We start from the raw sequence: 21,407 nt of genomic DNA on the forward strand, positions 1-21,407 counted from the left end.
AGGTGACAGTGACAAGAGACTGCAGGGAGAAAAATGGTGAGCAAGATGAGAAAGGTCCCCCACATTTCACACCAAAATAGAGCAAGCCAAGAAAAAGTAATGATGATGCCACATAATTTACTGTCTTCTTCACCAAATATAGGGAGAACTGGCTTTTTTTTTTTTTTTTTTTTTTTAAGATTTATTTACTGGGGCCGGGGCTGTGATGTGAAGTAAAGCTGCGCCTGCAATGCCAGCATCCCATATGGACACCAGATCGAGTCCTGGATGCTCTACTTCCGATCCAGCTCCCTAATAGCTTGGTAAAAGCAGTGGAAGATGGCCCAAGTGCTTGGGCCCATGCCAACCATGTGGGAGACCCAAAAGAAACTCCTGGCTCCTCGCTTTTGTCTGGCCCATCTCTGGCCTTTGCAGCCATCTGGGGAGTGAACCAGTGGATGGAAGATATCTCTGTGTCTCTCCCTCTCTCTCTGTAACCCTGCCTTTCAAAAAAAAATAAATACACTTTTGAAAGGCAGAGTTACAGAGAGAGAGGGAGATCTTCCATCTGCTGTTTCACTACCCAAGTTACGAGCCTGCAACTCTATGGGTGGCAGGGACCCAATCACTTGGATCATCTTTTGCTGCTTTCCAAGGCCCATTAGTAGGAAGCTGGATAAGAAGTAGAAACAGCCAAGACTTGAACTGGCTCCCATAGGGATGCCGGCATTGCAGATGGCAGTTTAACCAGTTGTGCCACAACGTGGGACCCTAGTGCTCAATTTTTTAAAAAAAAGAAATACAATCAATTCCTCATTTTCAGCAAAAGGGAATATGTGAAGCATCTTTAAGAAAAGCATTGACACGCACACAACTGCTTGCATGCTCTCACAAATGTACAGAAGCAAAAGCAAGGAGAGATCTCAAGCATAGGTGTTCAACCCATGGTTACCGCTCTGGCTCTATTCAGAGGTGATACATTTCACAATGAGCTGCTGGAATCCCTGGACTTACTTGATCTGCAGGGTGGGAACTGGGGGCATCACTTGTGTGTGCAACATCTTGTTCAGAGTGTGCATGGGGTACATGAACATAATCACATGAGTTCTACTTCCTTTCTCAGTAGTTCAGCCACAGCCCACCAAAGAGGACAATGAGATAGTGGCAGGGGAAGAAAAGGCAGAGGGACTTGTGTGAACACAGGGGGAACGTTAGTCAACCTCCCAGAGAGAGAACAACACATGATGCAGATAGTCAAATTGGCTGCCAAGTTCCAGCCGAGCAAATGAATCCCAACAGGTAAAATAACTTCAAATATTTGGGAAGAAGAAGCATTAATGCAAAGGAGAATTCACTTAGATATGAACTGTTATGGATTATCCCACAATTCCCTGGCGTTTAGCAGGAGTATGTTAACACAGTTAAATAAAAGTATTACCTCCCCAAAATAAAAGTAAATAAACATAAATTTTAAAATCACCTTAGGGTTCAGCAAGAGTTTAAAAGCCCAATTTATTAGAACGTATGACAAGCTTTGAAATCCACCAGTGAAGGGATTTTCTTTTCAAATTTTCCATGATACTGATATAAATCCTGGTGCTACGGTCCGGATGTGGTTTGTCTCTAAAGCATCATGGTTGACTCTTGGGCCTCAGTGTGGCCAAGTTAAGAGGTGGTGGGACCTTAAGGAGGCAGGGCTCAGTGACAGGCCTTGGGGTTGCTTCCTTGGCAGGGATTAAGGTGGCTCTCAGGTAGCCCTGGGTCAATTCTTGTGAGGCGGCCCTTACCCAGTCTCTCTCTCTCTCTCTCTCTCTCTCTCTCTCTCTCTCCTTCCTTCCTTCCTTCCTTCCTTTCTTTCTTCCTTTCTTTCTTTCTCTCTCTCTTTCTTTCTTTTCTTCCTTCCTTCCTTCCTTCCTTTCTTCTTCTTCTTCTTTTTTTTTTTTTTTTTTGACAGGCAGAGTGGACAGTGAGAGAGTCAGAGAGAAAGGTCTTCCTTTACCGTTGGTTCACCCTCCAATGGCCGCTGTGGCCGGTACACCGCACTGATCCGAAGCCAGGAGCCAGGTGCTTCTCCTGGTCGCCCATGTGGGTGCAGGGCCCAAGGACTTGGGCCATCCTCCACTGCACTCCCGGGCCACAGCAGAGAGCTGGACTGGAAGAGGGGCAACCGGGACAGAATCCGGAGCCCCCCGGGACAGAATCCGGAGCCCCAACTGGGACTAGAACCTGGGGTGCCAGCGCCGCAGGAGGAGGATTAGCCTATTGAGCCGCGGCGCCGGCCCTCTTTCCCTTTCACAATAGCATCTCAGCCACAGCTACAGAGAACTTAGGATGTACAGCACATAAAACCAGACCTTCTGTAAGGAGGATAATCAGGTGTGCAGATCTGTGTGGACAATGGGGGTGGGGAGGTGGAGGAAGCAGGAGATGGTGGGGAGGGTGACAGAGAGAAGAAGCAGGGGAGGGAATGAATCAATGGAAGGATTTCTAAAGAACTAAGGAGCAACTCTGACTCAAGTTGCAGAGCAACAGCTAATGTAAATAACTTAAAAGGCCCCATCCCATCTCTGGAGACCTTTTACTCTTAGTGGCGGTTCCTGGGCTGGGTTGAGTCAACACTTCCTTTATAACAGATGTGACAATTGCCTGGCACTGGATAACTCGGCGCTGTATTTGAGTGCTAGGCTTGGGTTACAATCATGACGGAGTTCGAGGATGTCACAGAGCGGAGACGACTGATAAGGCCAGGCACTTGGAGCCCGGCTGCACACACTCACGTTTATTTTCCTTCAACAAGCTAAAATAAATGGCTCTGTGAGCTGCTGGAGGTTCACAGGGGCGGTAGCAGGCACCACTTCCCTCCGAGGACTGCCTGGATCCCTCTCTGTGTTGGCCCCCATCTCTGTCCTGGATACAGCCTATGGGCTCGGTAGGTCCAGGTTCACATACAGCTCTGGACATTCAGTGAGACTGGTGCTTGGTTGCTGGTTTGGCAGGCCACGTTTGTCCCTAGCTGGGTGCTTGGGACACCCCCTGTACTCTGCTGGCTCGAGATTATCTCACTCCCATCAGTTCCTACTTCTCGTGCCTCCTAAATAGGCGCCATCTGTTTTTATAAATTATGTTTTACATAAGCATGTTGACAACTTCTGGGCTATTTACATCTCAAGTTCATAGCAGGTGCTTGTATTTTAGGGGCTAGGTACGCCTATATTTAGCATGTTTATCAAGGTAGCCGATGCTCAAGAACATGTTTACCACGCCTGAAGAAGCATCAACAAGTTTACATAAATCTGGTTCGAGCAAGCATACATACTTATGTAGAGGCAAGCTGGCAAAGAAGGAACCTTTCACAAAACTTTCTGTGTGACATACATAGGGACAGGAGACAGGCAAGGACTCTTGGGTCATGGGCTGGCAGATGACAGACTGTGGACCAAATTAATTAGTCCATCAACTGTTTTGTTCAGCTTATATAAGAATGGTTTTCACTTATTTAAAAGATTTGGGGGGAGGGGGCGATGGCGCTGTGGTGCAGTCGATTAAGCCTCTGTCTGCAGCGCTGGCATCCCATGTAGGCACTGATTTGTGCCCAGGCTATTTCTCCTCCGATCCACCTCTCTGTGATGGCCTGGGAAAGCAGTAGAAGACAGCGTAAGTGTTTGGGCCCCTGCACCTGCATGGGAGACCCAGAAGCAGCTCCTGGCTGCTGGCTTTGGATCAGCCCAGCTCCAGCTGTTGTGGCCATTTGCAGAGCGAACCAGCAGATGGAAGACCTTTCTGTCTGTCTCTCCCTCTCTCTGTCTGTAGCTCTGCCTCTCCCATAAGTAAAATCTTTGGGAAAAAAATGTAGGGGGAAAAATAGAAGAGTACTTACTGACACACGAAAACTATACGGAATTCATATTTCGGTATTCACAATTTTGATTGGAGGAGTCAGACTCATTCGCTTACATGTGGTTTAGCACGGCTGCTTTGCTACATAATGGAGTCAAGTCCTTTTCAGCAGAGCCTGAATGGCCCTTGAAGCCTACAATATTGCCTATGTGGCTCATTACAGGAAGTTTTCCAACCCCTGCCTTAGGTTGCTAGGTGTATGCTAAGATTCCTAAAGATTCCACAGGACAGAATTTTATATAAACACATCTTATAATCATTTTCTCAAAATAATTGTGAGGTTCAGCTAAGAAGCAAGGAAGTGATTAACGAGTCGCTCTTAAAGTTCAAACTCAACTTGAGTTTTCTTTTTTTGTAGAACAAACTTGGATATGAAACAAAACACATCCATGTGCTCCTCTATCTGAAGCCATTTAAAACTTGTTGCAAACTTTAAATACCTGTTTCTTTCCATGGGTCATTTGTAGCAGTTCAGATCAGCCTGAGCTGTGGGGCTGAGCGCCCTCGGAATAAAGGCAGCCTGCGCCTTACTCGTCAGGGGAGAGAGCTGGTTGTTTCCTGTCTGCCCTGAGAAGTTGTCCCATTTCCAGCTTTAAAGGCTGGTCTGAGTCAGCCACCCTTCCTCTAATTTCTTTTCCTAGACTCTCCCCACCCCTCAAGATCAAACCTGTTTCTCAGATAATTTCATGGGCTAATCAACAGTCACTGTGCATATGGGGGTGGGAGGAAAAGCTAGTTAAAAAAAAAAAAAAAAAAGCCGCATGGGAAGCTTCGAAGGAAAGCCGTCATGTTCTCGCCGTTCTTTCGCATCTCGGGCGGACACTTGCAGTCCGTCTAGAGAGCCTTTCTCAGCGACCAACTCCCACCTAACAGGAGTGCTCAACCTTTAACACAGTCTGACCAGCGCTCTGTGGCAAGACTCAGCACTGAGGGCGCAGGGAGCACCCAGCACCTCCTTGCTTCAGACACAGCCATCAGTGCAGTGTGGGACGGAAGGAGGGCAAAAAGGACGCCACTGGCTTGCAGGACTAGATGGGTTCATACTGAATTACCAGCAGTCCAATGCAGCAGGCGCTCAACACCGGCTTATGCCAATAACAGGATAGTTTACACATCAGTGCTTAGGTTATCGCAGGACAATGGAAAAGCAGGCTGGTCTCATAGAAGGATTATAGTGACTGTGAAAGTCTTAGATGGCCAAGGAAAGATTCCGACTGTGTAAACAGTTCTAAGTGAAAACCAAAAATACTTGCCCCATCAACATCAAGGTAGAGGGGTAACAAGAATTCATCAGCCAGCCTCTAACTAAGCCCTTGTACTAGTCACTGCTGAGCGTCCTTTATGAGCCTGCAAATAAGGGTGTGGCCTCTGAGCGTTCACAGGTAGTCAATTCACCTGACTCAGCTCCTAAAGGCAGGTGGGGCAGACAGCAGAGCCTTAGATGAATCAGGAGACCGAGTATGAATCAGTGGCCTTGAGGGCAATGGTTCTGTGAGGCATCATCCATCCTCGGAGTTCGGACAGTGGGAGAAAGTATCCTGGTATGCATCGGGGCGTGAGCTAACAGCAGGGGGCGTTCTGGGCGCTGTCCTACCATGTGCCACCATCCTAGCAGATGAGTTTAGGAGATAACCTCAAGACAGACATGATGAAAAACCGGAGCAGACACAGCATTCCGACAGCGTGTGTTCAAGTTCCAATTCAAAGGCACAGGAAATGGCAAAGTCAAAGTTCCCTGTAGCTATGGTTATCCTAGACTGCAGACAGAGATCCGGTCATGAAGTCATCAACGGTGGCAGAGATGAGCCGTGCCAAAGCATCCTCTCTAGGCCCTGCTTTATCATCCTTCCCCCAACCTACACTTCTTTCTAGAGCTGCTCCTGCAGTTAGCTCTCTCCTGTCATCACTCATAGGAGTTTACATTCTTTAAAGCATGGCTGGTGAAACTGACTACAGAAGTTCTGCACCTTTTTTTTTTACTTTAGCTTGTAACAGGTACTGCGAAGACATGAGTATAGGGAGGCTGGAAGTTGTGTTTTGTTGTTTGTTTACTAAATGTTGGCAACTTGTTTATATGTACAGTATATTTTCTGAAGGAGGAAAAGATGCCAAAAATAATACTCACTTTTCCCCCCTTTTTCCTTTATAAGAGCTGAGATGAAGGAGAACGGGATTGTGCCACAGGGCTCTAGCTCCACACCATGAATTCCCAGCATCAGCGGTGCTAAGTCTACCCAGGTGTCCCCAGGTCTACCCAAGTGCACAGGTGGGGACTGAGAGATCAGAGCACTCGAGACAGGAGGTGGCATTCTGCTGGGAGCCCAACCCCCAAGGGAATCCTAGAAAGCAGAACCAGGGCATCAAACTCTGTATTCTCCTGCAATGAGGAGTAACCTTTTTTTATTTGGAAGGCACCTAGAGGGTACTTCCTGCCAAAGAAGGTAAATGTAAGAATTCTCATGGGCTCCAAGGAGTAAAAGAAAAAAAAGGGAGGCTATCTATGATCCTCCTGTGAAATCGGCTGAAGCAGGTTCAATGGCTACAGCCAGGACGTCTACTTGCAGTGTCATGGCAGGAGAACAGCTTGCAGCCTCACACTCCACTCCTGTGACCACACAGCCCTAGAACCTCCTTTCTGGAGCCAGTGCCCTATGCTGAGTCATCACCACCGAGTCTCCGGCAGGGCACCTTGTAGTCTTTTTTGAGGGATTCCATCCCAGCCCTGCCCACGCCTGAGCCTGTGGAGTTCATGGAGATTGACAAGATCAAAGCCTAGGGGGCTATGTCCCTGGGCGACATCAGTACGGCAATCAAGTAAAGCGCAAGTCAAGCTTATTAGAAACCGTCTGGGATGTTAAGTTGGAGGTGGCATCAAATTCTTGCTTCTCCTTGCTTCAGACAAGACTGTGTTTATGAACAAAGAAACAAACAGGCCCGCTCCCTCTCTAAGTTTGCAAAACAGAAAAGTACAGGGGTCAAAGATAAAGGTAAATTAATCAAAGGGATCTTGCAATTCCTTGCTTAGCTCACTGTTTCTACAATTGCCTTTTATGAGGGTGCAGCCCTGCAACTCTCATTATGAATAATGCAGATTCACATCTTTTTGTACCTCAGAGTGAGACTTGCTAATTTTAAAGCCTGTGGAAGAATCTTGACTAAATGATGCTCAAAATAATGGAGGATTTTCCACGATTTTCCTAGAAGCACTAAACCTTGATCCTGCTCAAATGAAAATGGCGCTGTGTCCCTTTCACTCTTGTCATATAAGTCACACATACTCAGGATGTCCCGAGAGGCAATTAACACCCATGAGTGCTGTGCTTCCCAAATACCTTCCTTCTCTTGCCGGAATTCTGAGCAAAGCAGCAAGGAGCGAAAAGGACTTAGAGGCGACATTCCAACAGAGAAGACAAAAGAGGGGGAAAGGCAATGAGAGGATTTTTAAAAAGCTTCTAACAAGATCAGTCATTGTGGGGACGACTCCATGCTTGGCCTTAATTTGCCAGACGAGCGGAGAGGGAAAGTCCTAGCACTCTCCAGCCATGCGCACTTAGAAAAGCAGCTATTCTGAATAGCCAAGATTATACCGGAGCCTGCTGGTTCACACCTCAAATGTGCACACACCAGCCAGGGTTGGCCCAGGATTAGACCCACATGGGATACAGCAACAGGGAAGCTGGAATTGGGAGCTGAGCTAGGACTCAAATCCAGGCACCCAGATATGGGTTGTGGGCTTCCCACCTGGTGTCTTAACTGCTGCTCCAAATGCCAGTTCCCCAGATCGAAACATCTGATAAAAACATTTGTCTTAATAGCAAGAACCTAAAAACAGAAGATTAGAAGTTTTTAGCACATGTATTGAAGTTAATAAGTCTCTTCAGGTTCACATATGATTCTTTTCCTATTGAAAATTGCTTTCTTCAATTTTAAATTCAATTAAACATTGTTGTTTTCTGTGTGGAAGCAAAAGATTCCCATTCAGACACACACTTTTTAATGTCATTATAATTTTAGTAGCTCTATAGGGGGAAATAATAGAAACAGAAATCTCTTACCAAGTTTACCTATACCTCACACAAAAACATACCATCCTATCAAATCACCAATCATTTTCAAAATACTATGCAGAATTTTCAAGTTAATATGAAAATGCCTAATTAAGAAAAAAACAAAGAAAGGAGCAATGGGGCCGGTGTTGTGGCGCAGCACGTTAACCTCCACTCACGATGTCTACTCGGCATACTGGGGCCCTGGTTTGTGCTCCAGCTCCCTGCTCATGCACCTGGGAAGGCAGGAGATGATGGTTCAAGTGTCTGGGCCTCTGTCATCCATGTGGGAGACTGGAAGGCAGCTCCTGGCTCCTGGCTTTGGACAGACAAGCTGTTGTGGCCATTTGGGTACTGAATCAGTTGGTGGAAAATCTCTCTCTTTCCCTCTCTCCCCACAACCTGTCCTTTCCTGTTTCTCCCTCTCTCTCTGTCACATAATTCTTCAAACAAATAAATAATTCTTTTTGTTTTTTTCCTAAAAAATGAGGTGTGTCTTGGAGCCAGCGCTGTGGTGCAGTGGGCCTGCATTGCCGACATCCCATATGGCAGCCAGCGAGACCCAGCTGCTCCACTTCCGATCCAGCTCTCTGCTATGGCCTGGGAAAGCAGTGGAAGATGGCCCAAGTTGTTGGGGCTCCTACACCCACGTAGGAGACTCAGAAAAAGCTCCTGGCTCCTGGCTTCAGATCGGCACAGTTCCAGCCGTTGCGGCCAACTGGGGAGTGAACCATCGGATGGAAGACCGCTCTCTCTTTCTCCCTCTCTCTCTCTCTCTGCCTCTCCTCTCTCTGTGTAACTCTGACTTTCAAATAAATAAATAAATCTTTAAAAAATAATGGGAGATGGCCGGCGCCACGGCTCAATAGGCTAATCCTCCGCCTTGCGGCGCCGGCACACCGGGTTCTAGTCCCGGTCGGGGCACCGATCCTGTCCCGGTTGCCCCTCTTCCAGGCCAGCTCTCTGCTGTGGCCAGGGAGTGCAGTGGAGGATGGCCCAAGTGCTTGGGCCCTGCACCCCATGGGAGACCAGGAGAAGCACCTGGCTCCTGCCATCGGAACAGCGCGGTGCGCCGGCCGCAGCGCGCTACCACGGCGGCCATTGGAGGGTGAACCAACGGCAAAAGGAAGACCTTTCTCTCTGTCTCTCTCTCACTGTCCACTCTGCCTGTCAAAAATTAAAAAAAAAAAATAAATAAAAAAATAAAAATAAAAATAAAAAAATTAATTAATTAATTAATTAAAAAAATGGGAGATGAAAATATTATACATGGATTTCAAGAATGTACCTTTAAAAAAATTGAGGTATATCTAGAAACCCAGGGGCAAATACAACTTAGGAGTGTCCTGTATCTAAGAAGCTGATGTTGAAACACTGCACTGAGCTAGTCGGCTGCCGTGCACTTAATATTTTATTTCTTGTTCCCAACATCTCTAAGGGAGGGAAGGAGGGAGGAGAAAGTTTTATAATTGCTGATTTGAAGTGCAAAAGTAGAGACTGTGAGGTTCAATGATCTATTCAAGGTCACAACTCTAGTCAGTGGCTAGGACAGAAAAACAAAAACAAACAAAGATTGCCTGCTGAGAACTTGATACTCACATTGTACCAAGGTCACTGATTAGAACAAAGATGGCCATGGGTAATCTTGGGAAATGGACGTGCAGTGCCCAGAGGCACAAATGAATGACTGTGGTCCTGTTGCCTCCAGGAAGAAGGAGAAGGGACTTGCATGGCGCCACCCCTTCTGACTTTACCTCGCTTCTACCCCCAACAACAAACACTCGCTCTTTTTCAACCACACCTTCCCATTCCCGGGACTCTCTGAGCCTCAGCCACATCCACAGTTCTACTCTGCTTGTTCTCTGCCCACCATTACAGAAAAGCCAAGAAAATTGTAAATTCTACCTTTCCCTAAACACTCTGTTCACAATCCACTTCCTGTAAGCAGCAGCCTCCCCTGACGTCCCCGGACCCAGGGGCCCAGGGCTGTTCCTGCATTCTGCAGCACCTAATGTTTCCATCACTGCAATGTCAATGTCAATGTCCCAGCGGACATTCAGGACGGAATGCACAGCCCAGCCATCTTGCTGCCCCTCACACCGTCTGCACCTCCCTGGCTGTCTGGGTTCAGCCATCTTCACTTGGGGTGTTGATGCTGTCACCACCATCCCTTGCTTCTCCTCCCTCTTCAAGCCCCATCCAAGACCAGTGTCTTGTCTCCTGTCTAAGCTGGACCAAGGGGAATTCATTCCAAAAGGAATTTTTCAGAAAGCAAAGAGTGGAAAAGCAGAGCAATGAGAAAATAGCACTTTTATTAAAATCGATTTTTATTTATTTGAAAGAGAGAAATGGAGAGAGAAAGAGAAGAAGAGAACGAGTAGAGAGAGCTCTCCCACCCACTGGTTCACAACCTCAATGACCACCTCAGCCAGGGAAGGGCCACGCCAAAGCCAGGAACCTGGAACTCCATCCAGGTCTCCCATGTGGGTGGCAGGGGTCCAGGTACATGAGGCATCACTTGCTATATCCTAGGGTGTGCATCAGCAGGCTGACTAATTGGAAGCAGAGCAGAGACTTGATCCCAGCCACTCAGGCAAGTGAAGCAGCCAAGTGAACCACATGCCAAACACCTGCCCCTGATAGAATGCTTTTCTGCCGTTTCACCCAAGTGCAACCATAGCTCAGGCATCTACAAACCTGTGCGTCATGTACCACCTTCTCACCTAAGTCAGCTCCAAACCTCATCACTCACCTGTCACTGCTTTCACTTCCAGGAGCATTTCTGGACCCTGTTTTGAACCCACTGAAGACTCTCACGCTTTGCTATAGTTACTTTTGCTTGTGTGTTCTGGTGGTGGTCGTGAGGTGTTAAATCACTGTTATTTAAGCTGCTTTGGCTCCCTGGTCATTGGAGCAAAGGAAAAGCATTTTTAAAGCTATGATTTTTGGAGTGTTTATTGCCAGTTACTAAATAGTACAGACAACGATCTCATTTAATTTCCTTAATTCTTTGAGCCATTGTTATGCTCAGTTAACAGATAAGAAAACTAGGTGGGGCTGTGTCCTACAGGTAAAGCCACAGCCTGTAGTGCCGGTATTCCATATGGGAGCCAGTTTGAGTCCTGGCTGCTCCACTTCTGATCCAGCTCTCTGCTATGGCCTGGGAAAGCAGTGGAGGATGGCCCAAGTCCTTGGGCCCCTGCACCCACATGGGAGACCCGGAGGAGGTTCCTGGTTCTTGGCTTCGGATTGGCGCAGCTCCGGCCATTGCAGCCAACTGGGGAGTGAACGAGTGGATGGAAGACCCCTCTCCCGCTTGCTCTCTGCTTCTCCTTCTCTCTCTGTGTAACTCTGCCTTTCAAATAAATAAATAAATCTTTAAAAAAAATAAAGAAAATTAAGGACCACAGGGAGGCAAAGATAATGAGAGATGCATGAGAAGTCCTTAGCACAGTACCTGGACCAAGTAACTGTTTACTACATGGAAACAACAACTGTAATACACAACACATGCCCCATTTATAAGGCAATTGTTTAGTTGGTAGAAAGCAAAGATTTCTTCTTCCAACTCATCACAAACCATTGGTTATCCTCTATAAAATCAATGAGAACAATCTCAGCATCCTCTGTTGGACACAAAGGAATCTGAGACACACAGCCATCATGGTGCCAAAAGTAAACTGAGGCCAAGAGGGCCATGTGATTTACTTTTTGGTCTCACACGGGATTTGCAACTCGATTCCTGGCTCCTTCCACCAGCAAAGGCAACAAACAAGCAAATATGTGGACGGCTGCTTCTGACACTCACTGAACCTCGACGCTCAGAACAATACGGCTGCCTAAGGAGCCAAAGGGTGAGGTGGGAGCAAGATTTGACACTCATGATGATGATGATGCTAACAAAGAGAGTAACCAACCTTGATCGAATGCCAACTCTGTATCTGGTTTGGTTCTAAACTGCTTTGTATATCACAAAGGTCATGTGATGTGTCCAGGGTCACACAGCCAAGGTCACAGAACCCTTCCCTGTACTTCAAGAATGACATAAACAAACATGTCCCCTCATCCGCAAGTCTGCGCATCTGGAATTCTACTTACACGGAACTAGAATCATTTGCTTGACATGACAGATCTTTAAAGAGAAACTTAGGTACATTTAGAAAAATATTCAGTTAATCCGAGCCACATTCAAAGTTAACTTTGTAGTGAGAATCGTACAGATTTTGGCCTTCTGGTGGACAGGGAATACAAGAGAAGAAAAAGAACGTGATTGGTTCGGTCAAGGAAGCAGAAACATTTCCTTGACTGTGGGATTGAAAAAAAAAAAAAAAGCTCATCTGAGGCACAGTGGTGCTCAAAGGGTGACAATGATCTTTGGAACTTCCAGCAACCACAGTCTAGAATACGCTGGAACTTGAGACGTGAAGGAATAAGGATTCTTTGGGAATTTGGGGGAATTACTGACCTCTAGAGAATCATAGCAATTCCAAAGAAGTACAAGTCTGCTTTAAAAAAAAAAAAAAAGGCAACACAACAACACTAACAACTTCCACAGAAGCAGCAGACATGGTGGTTAAAGGCCTACCAGTCACTGCGCCTGGATTGGATACCCAGCTCCACTGCTTGCCAGTTATGCAACCTCTATGCCTCAGCGTCTTCATTGATCACGACAGAAAGAACAGTACCTGTGCTACAATCAATGCCTGTGAAACGCAGAAGCCGGAGCCTGACACCAGTAAGGACCTCTGAAGTCACTTTTAAACATGCTTTATAAATGATTATTGATTATGAAAGTAATGTTAGGGACAGGAGGCATGAAAAATACATAAGTGAATTAGAAAAGTAGCAAAAAAAACCAAGTACATTGCCATCACCTACACCTGATACACTGTCAACAAATGCTGCAGCAAACTAGTTTTTTCTCTAGCAAAACTGGAATCATTATTTATGGTCTTTTGAAAATTACGTTTTAAAATGAGAAACACATTTTGAGTATAGATTTTCAAATCTAATTTCTATATTCACGTTCCAACAAACAAACAGTACTAGGAGTGAAATAACCCAAACACTACCACCCTACTTTAGTGTCTTCTGGAAAGATTTTTTTAGCACAAGACTCAGAACACCAAATGCCACTTGACTAACTCTTTAAAAACTTGCTTATTTAAAAAAATTTATTTTTATTTATTTAAAAGCTAAAGAAAGAGAAGAGATATCTACCTTCAATTTGTTGGTTCACTCCCCAAATGCCTATAGCAGCTGAGGTCGGGCCAGGCCAGGCCAGGGTCACAGCCAGGCCACAGCCAGGAGGCCAGAACTCCATTTTGGTCTTCCACATGGGTAGAAGTTGGGGAGCAAGGGCCCAACTACTTGAGGCGTCACCTGCTGCCTCCTATCCTCCAGGGATGTGTGTTAGCAGGAGGCTGGAATCAGAAGCAGAGTCATGACTCGAGCCCAGGCACTCCAATAAAAAATACAGGTGCCCCAAGTGGTGTGTTAAACACGGTGCCAAATGCCAGCCCCACTAGACTATCAACTTAGTGACTACTGGACAGAGGCCCAAGACAAACTCGAACTGAAGATTGACACCTAACACCTAGAGCTAACACACTGACTCAATTCTCCCCCCCCCCCCCCCGCCAAGCGTACAACTATAGAACAACTTCTGACTTACTTGCACAGCCAATAAGTAGTATCTACACAGAGAACAAACTGATAGGATTTTTGTGGAAGTTAAATCACCAACATCATACTGAGTCAAAGTGAAACAAAACAACAATCAGCATTTTCAGGCCATCCTGCATCTTTTAAAAAATATATCCTAACTTTGAACCCAAACAGATTAAAACGAAGCATGATTAGTCTACATCGCCTCCTCCCTCCCACCACCATCCGCATCAGGCAGTGGCTGTATTTTCCAGTCCAGTGTCTTCATGGCAAAACACTTTCTCATGAGACTGCCTGTGGTCAGGCCTGATGATGTCACAGGAAAAGCGCTTCTCGTAGCATCGAGATCATACCCCTGCCAGGTCCAGCCCGAGCAGTCAGCACAGACACTCCCGGAAACTGTAAACTCCTTTCACAACAGGACCTCTTCCCACCTCAAAAGTGGGATAATCTTTGCAGCCTACCTCTGTCCCAAGGGCGTTCTGAGTACTAACGAGTTAACATTAGTCAGATGCTTTGATTTCCACAGACAAAGGGCTCTGTCTGCGTATAAAGTCTGATGATCCAACCCGACCGGCTCTTTGGAGAGCCACTCGAGATGACAACAGAGGCGGCGGAGAGGCTACTGATTTCAGCGCCGTCCTCTCTGGGGCAGAGCCACCTCCCGGTTCCATGCAGGCAGCTCTGGTGGAAGCTGTATGCCTGGAGCGTGCACTGCACTGTTCCCTTATATAGTCAATGCAGAGGGAATCCTCTGTGTGCATATTTTCAATCCACATTCCAAAACGGTATAGGCAACGAGACAGATTTTCAGCTGTGATTTATAGAGCACGAGACGACCGGGCCAGGCACTGTGCTAGGATCACACACACCACTTTCTCAGATGTGTGTAAGTAAGGAAGCCCCTACAGGAGAGCATGCTCCAGTTTCCAAAGAATGTGCCAGCGAGCTCACATATGTCAGCCACTGCCTATGTATAAAGAACGTCTACACCTGTGCGCAAACCCCACCTGTGAATTAAAATCGAAAAAGGTAAATTTTCGTTTGCTCATTTAAAAACCCTGTATTTCGATGTCGACTCAAACTTTTCCCTTAGCCTGAGGAAGATAGGAGATAATGGCGACCTTGAAGATCATGCAACGCCTCACACAGCATCAATGACGAGAAGGCGCTTTTGAGGGACACTGCCATACAAGTGGTCTCTGCATCAGAGCACTGCCTCAAATTGTGAGAGGGGGGCAAAACATTGGCCTCTCATGAGTTATGTTGTAGACTGGCCAATAGACATTTGGGTATATTTTCCTTTAGTCGAGCTGTTCATGTTTGGATCTGAAATCAGAATCAAGCCTTCAACAAAACCATAAGAGCTACTGATTTGTCCAATGGTATCACTAATTAAAGTGAGTGTACGTGTGTGCACACATGCACACACACACACTCAATAAACAGAACTACTGAGGCAAGCACAGCCAAGCAAAGTATCCAGACAAGCCAAACTACTGAACAACTAATCCTGGGAAATCCTGTCCCATAAAACCATGCACCGCAATAGATTAATTCTCAGTATAAAAAGCCCGGCAAATTCTCAGAAGGCCAAAAATAAATAAATAAATGGAAAACCTCCTGAGCCTTAAGGGTTAACTCATTTGCTTGCTTCCCCCCTCCAACCACCACCACCACCAAAAAAAAAAAAAAAAGACATATAATTTCCTTTCATCGTAAAACAATGCATTTATTATTTTCTGTGTATCTGTCAAAGGGCATGGCTTTCTGAGTGGAAAACAAAACAGACCTTGGTCACATGTTTATTTGCTTCAGCGACTCCCTTCCCTTCTGATAAATAATCAAACATGCCATCCAGAGAAAACAAAACCAGCGAGCTGGGAAAGTTGATGGTCATCAAATAGACAGAGATACCCAGAAAAGCTGCCCACTGTTCCCACACAGTGTTCAGCCCCCACACCTACACTAACCTCTGAGTATACGCCTAGAGTCACTCTTTCCATGTTCCCTGCGATTACTCTTACTGTTAAACAAATTGTCCTGAAGGCCGTCACAAACATTTTTTTTTCCTTACAAAGTAGCACAACTTCTGAACATTAAAAATGTCATCCTAGCTAAAGTAATACACATACCAACTTAGTTGTTTATTTAAAGGTTTCTTCCATTAGTAGCTTGGACAATGATACAACATAACATTTCTCTCTCTGTTCTAGCAGATGCTGTTTTAGACACCAACATTTAAGGATATTTAGTCTGGGGACTAACAAACAAAGTTGAGAGTAACAAGAATTCTCTTAAGATCAAAAGAGTTCATTTTCCATTTCCTGTCTATTCCATGACCAGTATATAGTTAAAAAAAAAAAAATTAGCACCTGGCTTTACTAATGACACTAATGTTGGGGACCAAAGATGAGTTGGGGGAGTTTAGGGGGAGGGGAGGGAGGCCAGAGGATTGACTACAGATGGGAAAAGGCAGAAACTATCTTAAAAATGTCAAACCATGTGTTTAAAAAGTCATTTCAACAGAAAGGACTGAGAGAGCAGTTACCCGGCTCTTCCAGGCAGAGCGGAGGCTGCCCAAGTCTCAGGGCTTTCCCTGCCATACTAATTATCCACAATGGAAATTTTGAAAAGAGCCTTCCAACATCAAAGTTAACAACCATCACGCAGAGTGAGGCAGGCTTTCTCTGTCCTCGCGCAGCCCCCTCCGTTTAAACAATAGTCATATAAATGAGATAATGACCATGCGTGTTTCAGCAGTCTGACTTTTATTGGCATGAAATTGGTACAAATATTATCAAGACCGATCCACAAAGGATGACAATGTCACGATGCACACGGCAGAGGACAATTGTGTCGGCGCCGAACTGCAGAGCCGCGCGAGCCCGCATTCTCCCACCACTTGTGATAACAGGAAGAAAAAGAAGGCAACGCGAAACAATGTCACAAGAAGCAGAGGTTCTCAGCCGCCTGCAGCCCACCAAACTGTCCTGACAACACGCCGCGGCTTTCTTTGCTGATCACACCCCAAGACACGTCTGAAAGGCACAGTGAATCAACTAGAAGTGAGCAGGAGCCAGAGCTCTCAAAGCTCCAAGCAGGAAAAAAGCCTTTGGCGGCTCGAGGAGGGTGGGGGGTGGGGTGGGGGGGGGGGACAGAAGGCAGTAAATAAGTTGGATCATCTCATTTTGCCCTTCTGTGAATGTCTAAGCCAGAACAGAGCCCCAGTCTAAAAGTTTAACCCGGCAAAAAAAAAAAAATGTTTCTTTTTTTTTTTTTTTTTTCCTCTGGGCACTTACAGAGAAAACGCAGAGTTTGACGGCGAGAGCTCGTACTGTCTGCCTTTGGATTTCCGTCTTCTTGCTGTAGATGGGTTCTGGCTGTTTCTGTGAAGCGGGGGTTGCCGAGTGGTAAAAAAGATGTTTGAATAAACAGGAAGTGCTGTGCGGCTGAAGCACACCCGAGGAGAAAACGCACTGGAACATTGCCCTTTGTAAGCAACCTCGGGGAGTTCTGCCTCCACAGTAGCTGGCTGCGCGCTCGCTCAATGACAAAGAAACCACAAGAATTCCTCAAGCCATTCTTCACTTTCAAAGTTGAAAGATCAGTTGGAGCTTGCAGGTAATGTTCAAAGTTGCAGTTAGCACTCGGAGAAATCGCTGAGTGCTTCACGTGCCGACATCACGCCCGGGCTGCAAGCAGCCACAGGGCGCGTGGAGTGGTGCCCTGGCTGGACCAAGCCCTGGCCACACGCAGCTCCTTCACGCACACAGGGACACGGCTACAGAGTTTTGGGAAACCTGCTCTTGAGATATTTTTGTGGTGACATTTACATAGGCAGGATGCTTTCAAAAAAAAAAAAAAGAAGAAGAAGAAAGGAAGAGAATTCAGATTTTTGCAGACTTCAGAGGGTTTTGTCACATTTATTTTTAAAGAACACGCTGTCCTGAATTCCAGGGATATGCCCTTGATCTTGCTTTCGCTGCATTTTCTTAACATTCTCCCTCTCTGTAATCAACCAAACTACCTGTTTATCTTGTCTACTTAAACACTCCTCAAGTCGCCCCAAACTGATCATCAAAGTCCTGTCTTCTGTCACCTGAGGAACTTGACAGGTTCTGTAAGGAAAAGCAAACTGCTGAAGGCACAGTCAGCTTGAGAGAGGCTAAGCAGTTCAACAGCCATATTCAAGAGAAAAAGGGGGAAAAAAAACACAAAAGGAGGAAGAACAGGATTCCTCCTGAAAACGCCTTGCTCCTGTGGCAATACTCTTCTGCCACGAAAGCAAGTGATTTGTTATTTAGCGTGGAATGCTGGACTGTCTGTCATGCAGGTGCTAATACGCAGCTAAAATAACTCATTGGGAGCTGTCAGTGGGATGTTTACACAGACCCCAATCTTTTCTTCATAGAAGGAAATTTTTTACTGGAATTCATCTTCTTTTGATCTCACATTCAAAGCAACGGCAGCTTGATAGACATTCAAGTCTGAAAGCAAATCCAGACGCTGAAGATAAACCGCCAGAATATGACAGGCAGAAGCATGTAAAGCTTATAAAAATGAAGAGAACAGCATGTCGCCTGGGCATGACAATAGCAGAAATCAAGAGACATATTAGGTGGAACTGATCAGCCACAAAAACAGTTCAAAAGGCAGATCATAGACGCACTGGACGAGGCTAGGGGAGACATGGGAATGATCAGGTTTACTGCCTGCCTCCCTACAGAGCCCTGCACAGCCTCTCCCCCTTTAGGAGGGGTGGAGTGTCCCATGCAAATGTCACTCTGGATCTCAGCTGGTCCAGCACAGATTCAGCAAATGACTTCCTAGCAATCCGTGTTCAGGGGGCAGAGCAAGGAGCTTGGCATGTGTTAGCACCCTGTGCTCTGCCCTGTGATGCAGTCGCAGATGGCACATGGCCTGAGCACCCTGGATGAGCCCGCCCATCTCTCAACAGCATAGCTTAAGGAGTCAGTGCTGGGGCTGGGGAGCTCCACGCAGCCCAGTTCCCTAAAAGGACTTGAACACAAGTGCTCCAGCTCTGTCCCACACAGAGGTCAGTGTTCTCCCCTTGTGGCTTTTCAGCCAACTCGGGCACTTCCATAAGGAGATTATGGCAAGAACTTTCTCAGAGGTGCACAATTGTTATTATTACTGTTTAAAGAAAAATCTCTTATTTTCATTCAAGTCGGTGCATATAGGGAACAGGTAATTCTCTGAACGATGTTGCACTTCGAGTTGTTTGTTAACAAACCCTGAACGTGAACAGGCAGCGTCAGGCTAGAGGACAACAGAATTCCACATTATAATTTAGCTCGCGGATATTCCTGATTGCAAACACCCTCTGGGACTGCAAAGCAGGATCTTCTTTTGCAGCACGCTTGGATTTTTAAAATTAGCGCTCCCCCCTCCACCTTTTTTGCATAATAAACCAACAGTAAAATATGGATTTAAAAACCTAGGATCCAATTTAAAAAGCTGTAATCAGTTTAGGGTTTGCCTTGTGCAAACAAGATTCCTGCGTAACTAGGTTACAAATGTAAAAAACAAACCAAACAAACAAACAAAGCAGACCGTACCAGTGTCTAAGACTGCTTTTTAAAAAGTCACCTTCTGTCGTGCCTACACAAGCTATTGGATGTGCTAAAGTTGGTAATTTTTCTTTAAACTCTACTAGTTCAATCTGCTAAAGTAACCACTGTTCTTCTGCAACCTTAAAAAAAAAATCCAACATAGTTGCTTTCAACACTTACTCCAAGAATCTCCCACAGAATATTCCATGTTGCTGTGATCATTACATTCACCCAAAACAGGGAGGTTTACCATGAAAAGAGACATGCAAATTCCTTTCTATGGTATAAAATATATTCTTTCTCTACACAGACTGCTGCCACCACCACTCTGATGCAAGAAGCAACACTCCATTTCTCATGGTCATTAAAAGTCTTTTTTTTTTTTTCCTAATCCACCACGTATAAAGACCTTCATTAGTATAATTAAATGACTGTTGGGTTTTCTTGATATAAACAACTTTTGATATGTCATTTAAAAACCTCATAATAACATCATTAAAGAGCTACCATTTTTAAAAGAGAAATTGTCTGCTCAGGGCCACGGAATAGTGGCCATGCTGCAGGCCTCTCCCTCGCTCTCCCTTTCAGGCTCACCCTGGACTTGAATGTCACCATAGACCTTGGATCCTGCAATGTGAAATGGCTTCACGCTAATTGCTCTAATTGCTTGAAGATGTGCAGGCAGGTGAAACCTGATCCCCGTGGCCATTGTAGAGACCAAGAACAACACTGGAATGTTTACACAGTGGTTTGATTTTAATAGACAGAAGGGCTGAGTTTAAGACAGCAAAAACACAGCTAATAGGTGACCTCTTAATGTAGTCCTTAAAAAAAAAAAAAAAAAAGAGACACAACAAAATACAATTTCATGTTCTGAAAGGCAGTGTCCTAAATACCAAGGTTATTTGCTTGACTCTTAGCATGAATACATGTTCCATTGCACCTGACACTTATGGCCGAAACTCTACCCCAAATATGCTTTTCTTTTTACTTTAAAACAAAAAAGCACTTTATATGTCAGTCACCTTACAAACAGATATGACTCCATGGTATTTCCAAATAAGTGCATTCAGTTACATTTTCAATTGACCACTTTTCACTTTGTCCCTTGTCCCTCGAATGGAAGACTGTGTCTCCTTGTTTATTCCTTTGTTTCTTCAGTCTCACCACCCCACCCTATTGACTTAACGCCTGACCCTCGCAGACCCCTTGACTGCCGCTAAAGGTGGGCTCCAATCCTTTCCTCCTGGTCTTTGGATGAGTGCGCCTCCTGTCGGTGTCTCTTTCCTTTGTGCTGTGTGCAACTGCAGTCCGCTTCTCACCTGGGGGGCTGAGTGGCCAAGGGAGTGGCTGAAATAGCTCTCCCTTGGATATTAGCAACTTTCAGGTTCCTGTAGGTTTGATGGCAGCCTCCCTAGGCCCTCTCTTCCCTGGGGCACACAGGTAACCAGGGTGGATGGGAAATTCCAGATAGTAAAGGCAAGATGAAAATACAACAGCACCTACATGAGGCCACTAGCAAAAGGGAACTTGACAGGTTAGGAACGTGTGTGTGTGTGTGTACAAAAACTTGAGATCATGTAAAATAGAACTAAAATGCTTATTTTAATGCAAAAAAATTTAAATCCACGCATGGTTTTGTTCATATTAAGTCATTTCCATGAACTTTTTGAAGACTTCTCATATGTCTACAAATTGCGTACTTCCTGTCTAGCACTGGTTGTGTTCAGATCCTATTGTGAATGTGTAAGATGGTACTTCAAAAAGTTCAAGGAAAACAGACTTAAAAATAAGTGTATTCTGCGAACAAGAGTTAGAAATTATATATACACTAGTGTGTGTGACACAGGATGTTTCATACATAGCCAAGAAACACCATTACAGAAGGAAAAAAAAGGTCACAAAACAGTGAAATCATTTTAAGGTTAAGGTGGGCAATTTGAAGCAATGCATAGACCCTGCGAATGAGAACAGAGGAGCAGGCAATACCCCATACAGCAGGGAGCGCTGTCTAATTGCTGCTCTGTTGGCTTCTGTTGAATATTAATGTCCAATGACAAAAACACAAAACACACAGAAAGGGAGAAAAAGGTCCTTTTAAAGCTATGAAACATGTGTCATCATACATGCTAAGTAATACGTTTGGGAGCTTCTTTGCCCGGACTACTTGTCCCCAAACACTGAAGAACAACAACAACAAGAATAACTGCAGAGAACCCCCCTTCCAATCACAGCTGCCTCA

At 45.5% G+C, this 21,407-nt stretch overlaps 1 protein-coding gene across 6 annotated transcripts in view; it reads right to left on the bottom strand.

The window, feature by feature from the left end:
* Nucleotides 1-21,407, bottom strand: part of FOXP1 (forkhead box P1) — a 625,834-nt gene that overhangs the window by 159,206 nt on the left and 445,221 nt on the right. For 2 of the 6 annotated variants that reach the window (XM_062201267.1, XM_062201265.1), the window contains exon 1: nt 16,892-17,097. The exons of the other annotated variants lie outside the window; for them this stretch is intronic. In XM_062201267.1, coding sequence (XP_062057251.1) covers nt 16,892-17,077 — 186 coding nt within the window. In that variant the 5' untranslated portion in view covers nt 17,078-17,097. Of the gene's footprint in view, nt 1-16,891; nt 17,098-21,407 lie in introns of those variants that run through there. 6 annotated transcript variants of the gene reach the window in all.

Source organism: Lepus europaeus, chromosome 9 (genome assembly GCF_033115175.1).
Source record: "Lepus europaeus isolate LE1 chromosome 9, mLepTim1.pri, whole genome shotgun sequence".
NCBI classification, from domain to species: domain Eukaryota; kingdom Metazoa; phylum Chordata; class Mammalia; order Lagomorpha; family Leporidae; genus Lepus; species Lepus europaeus.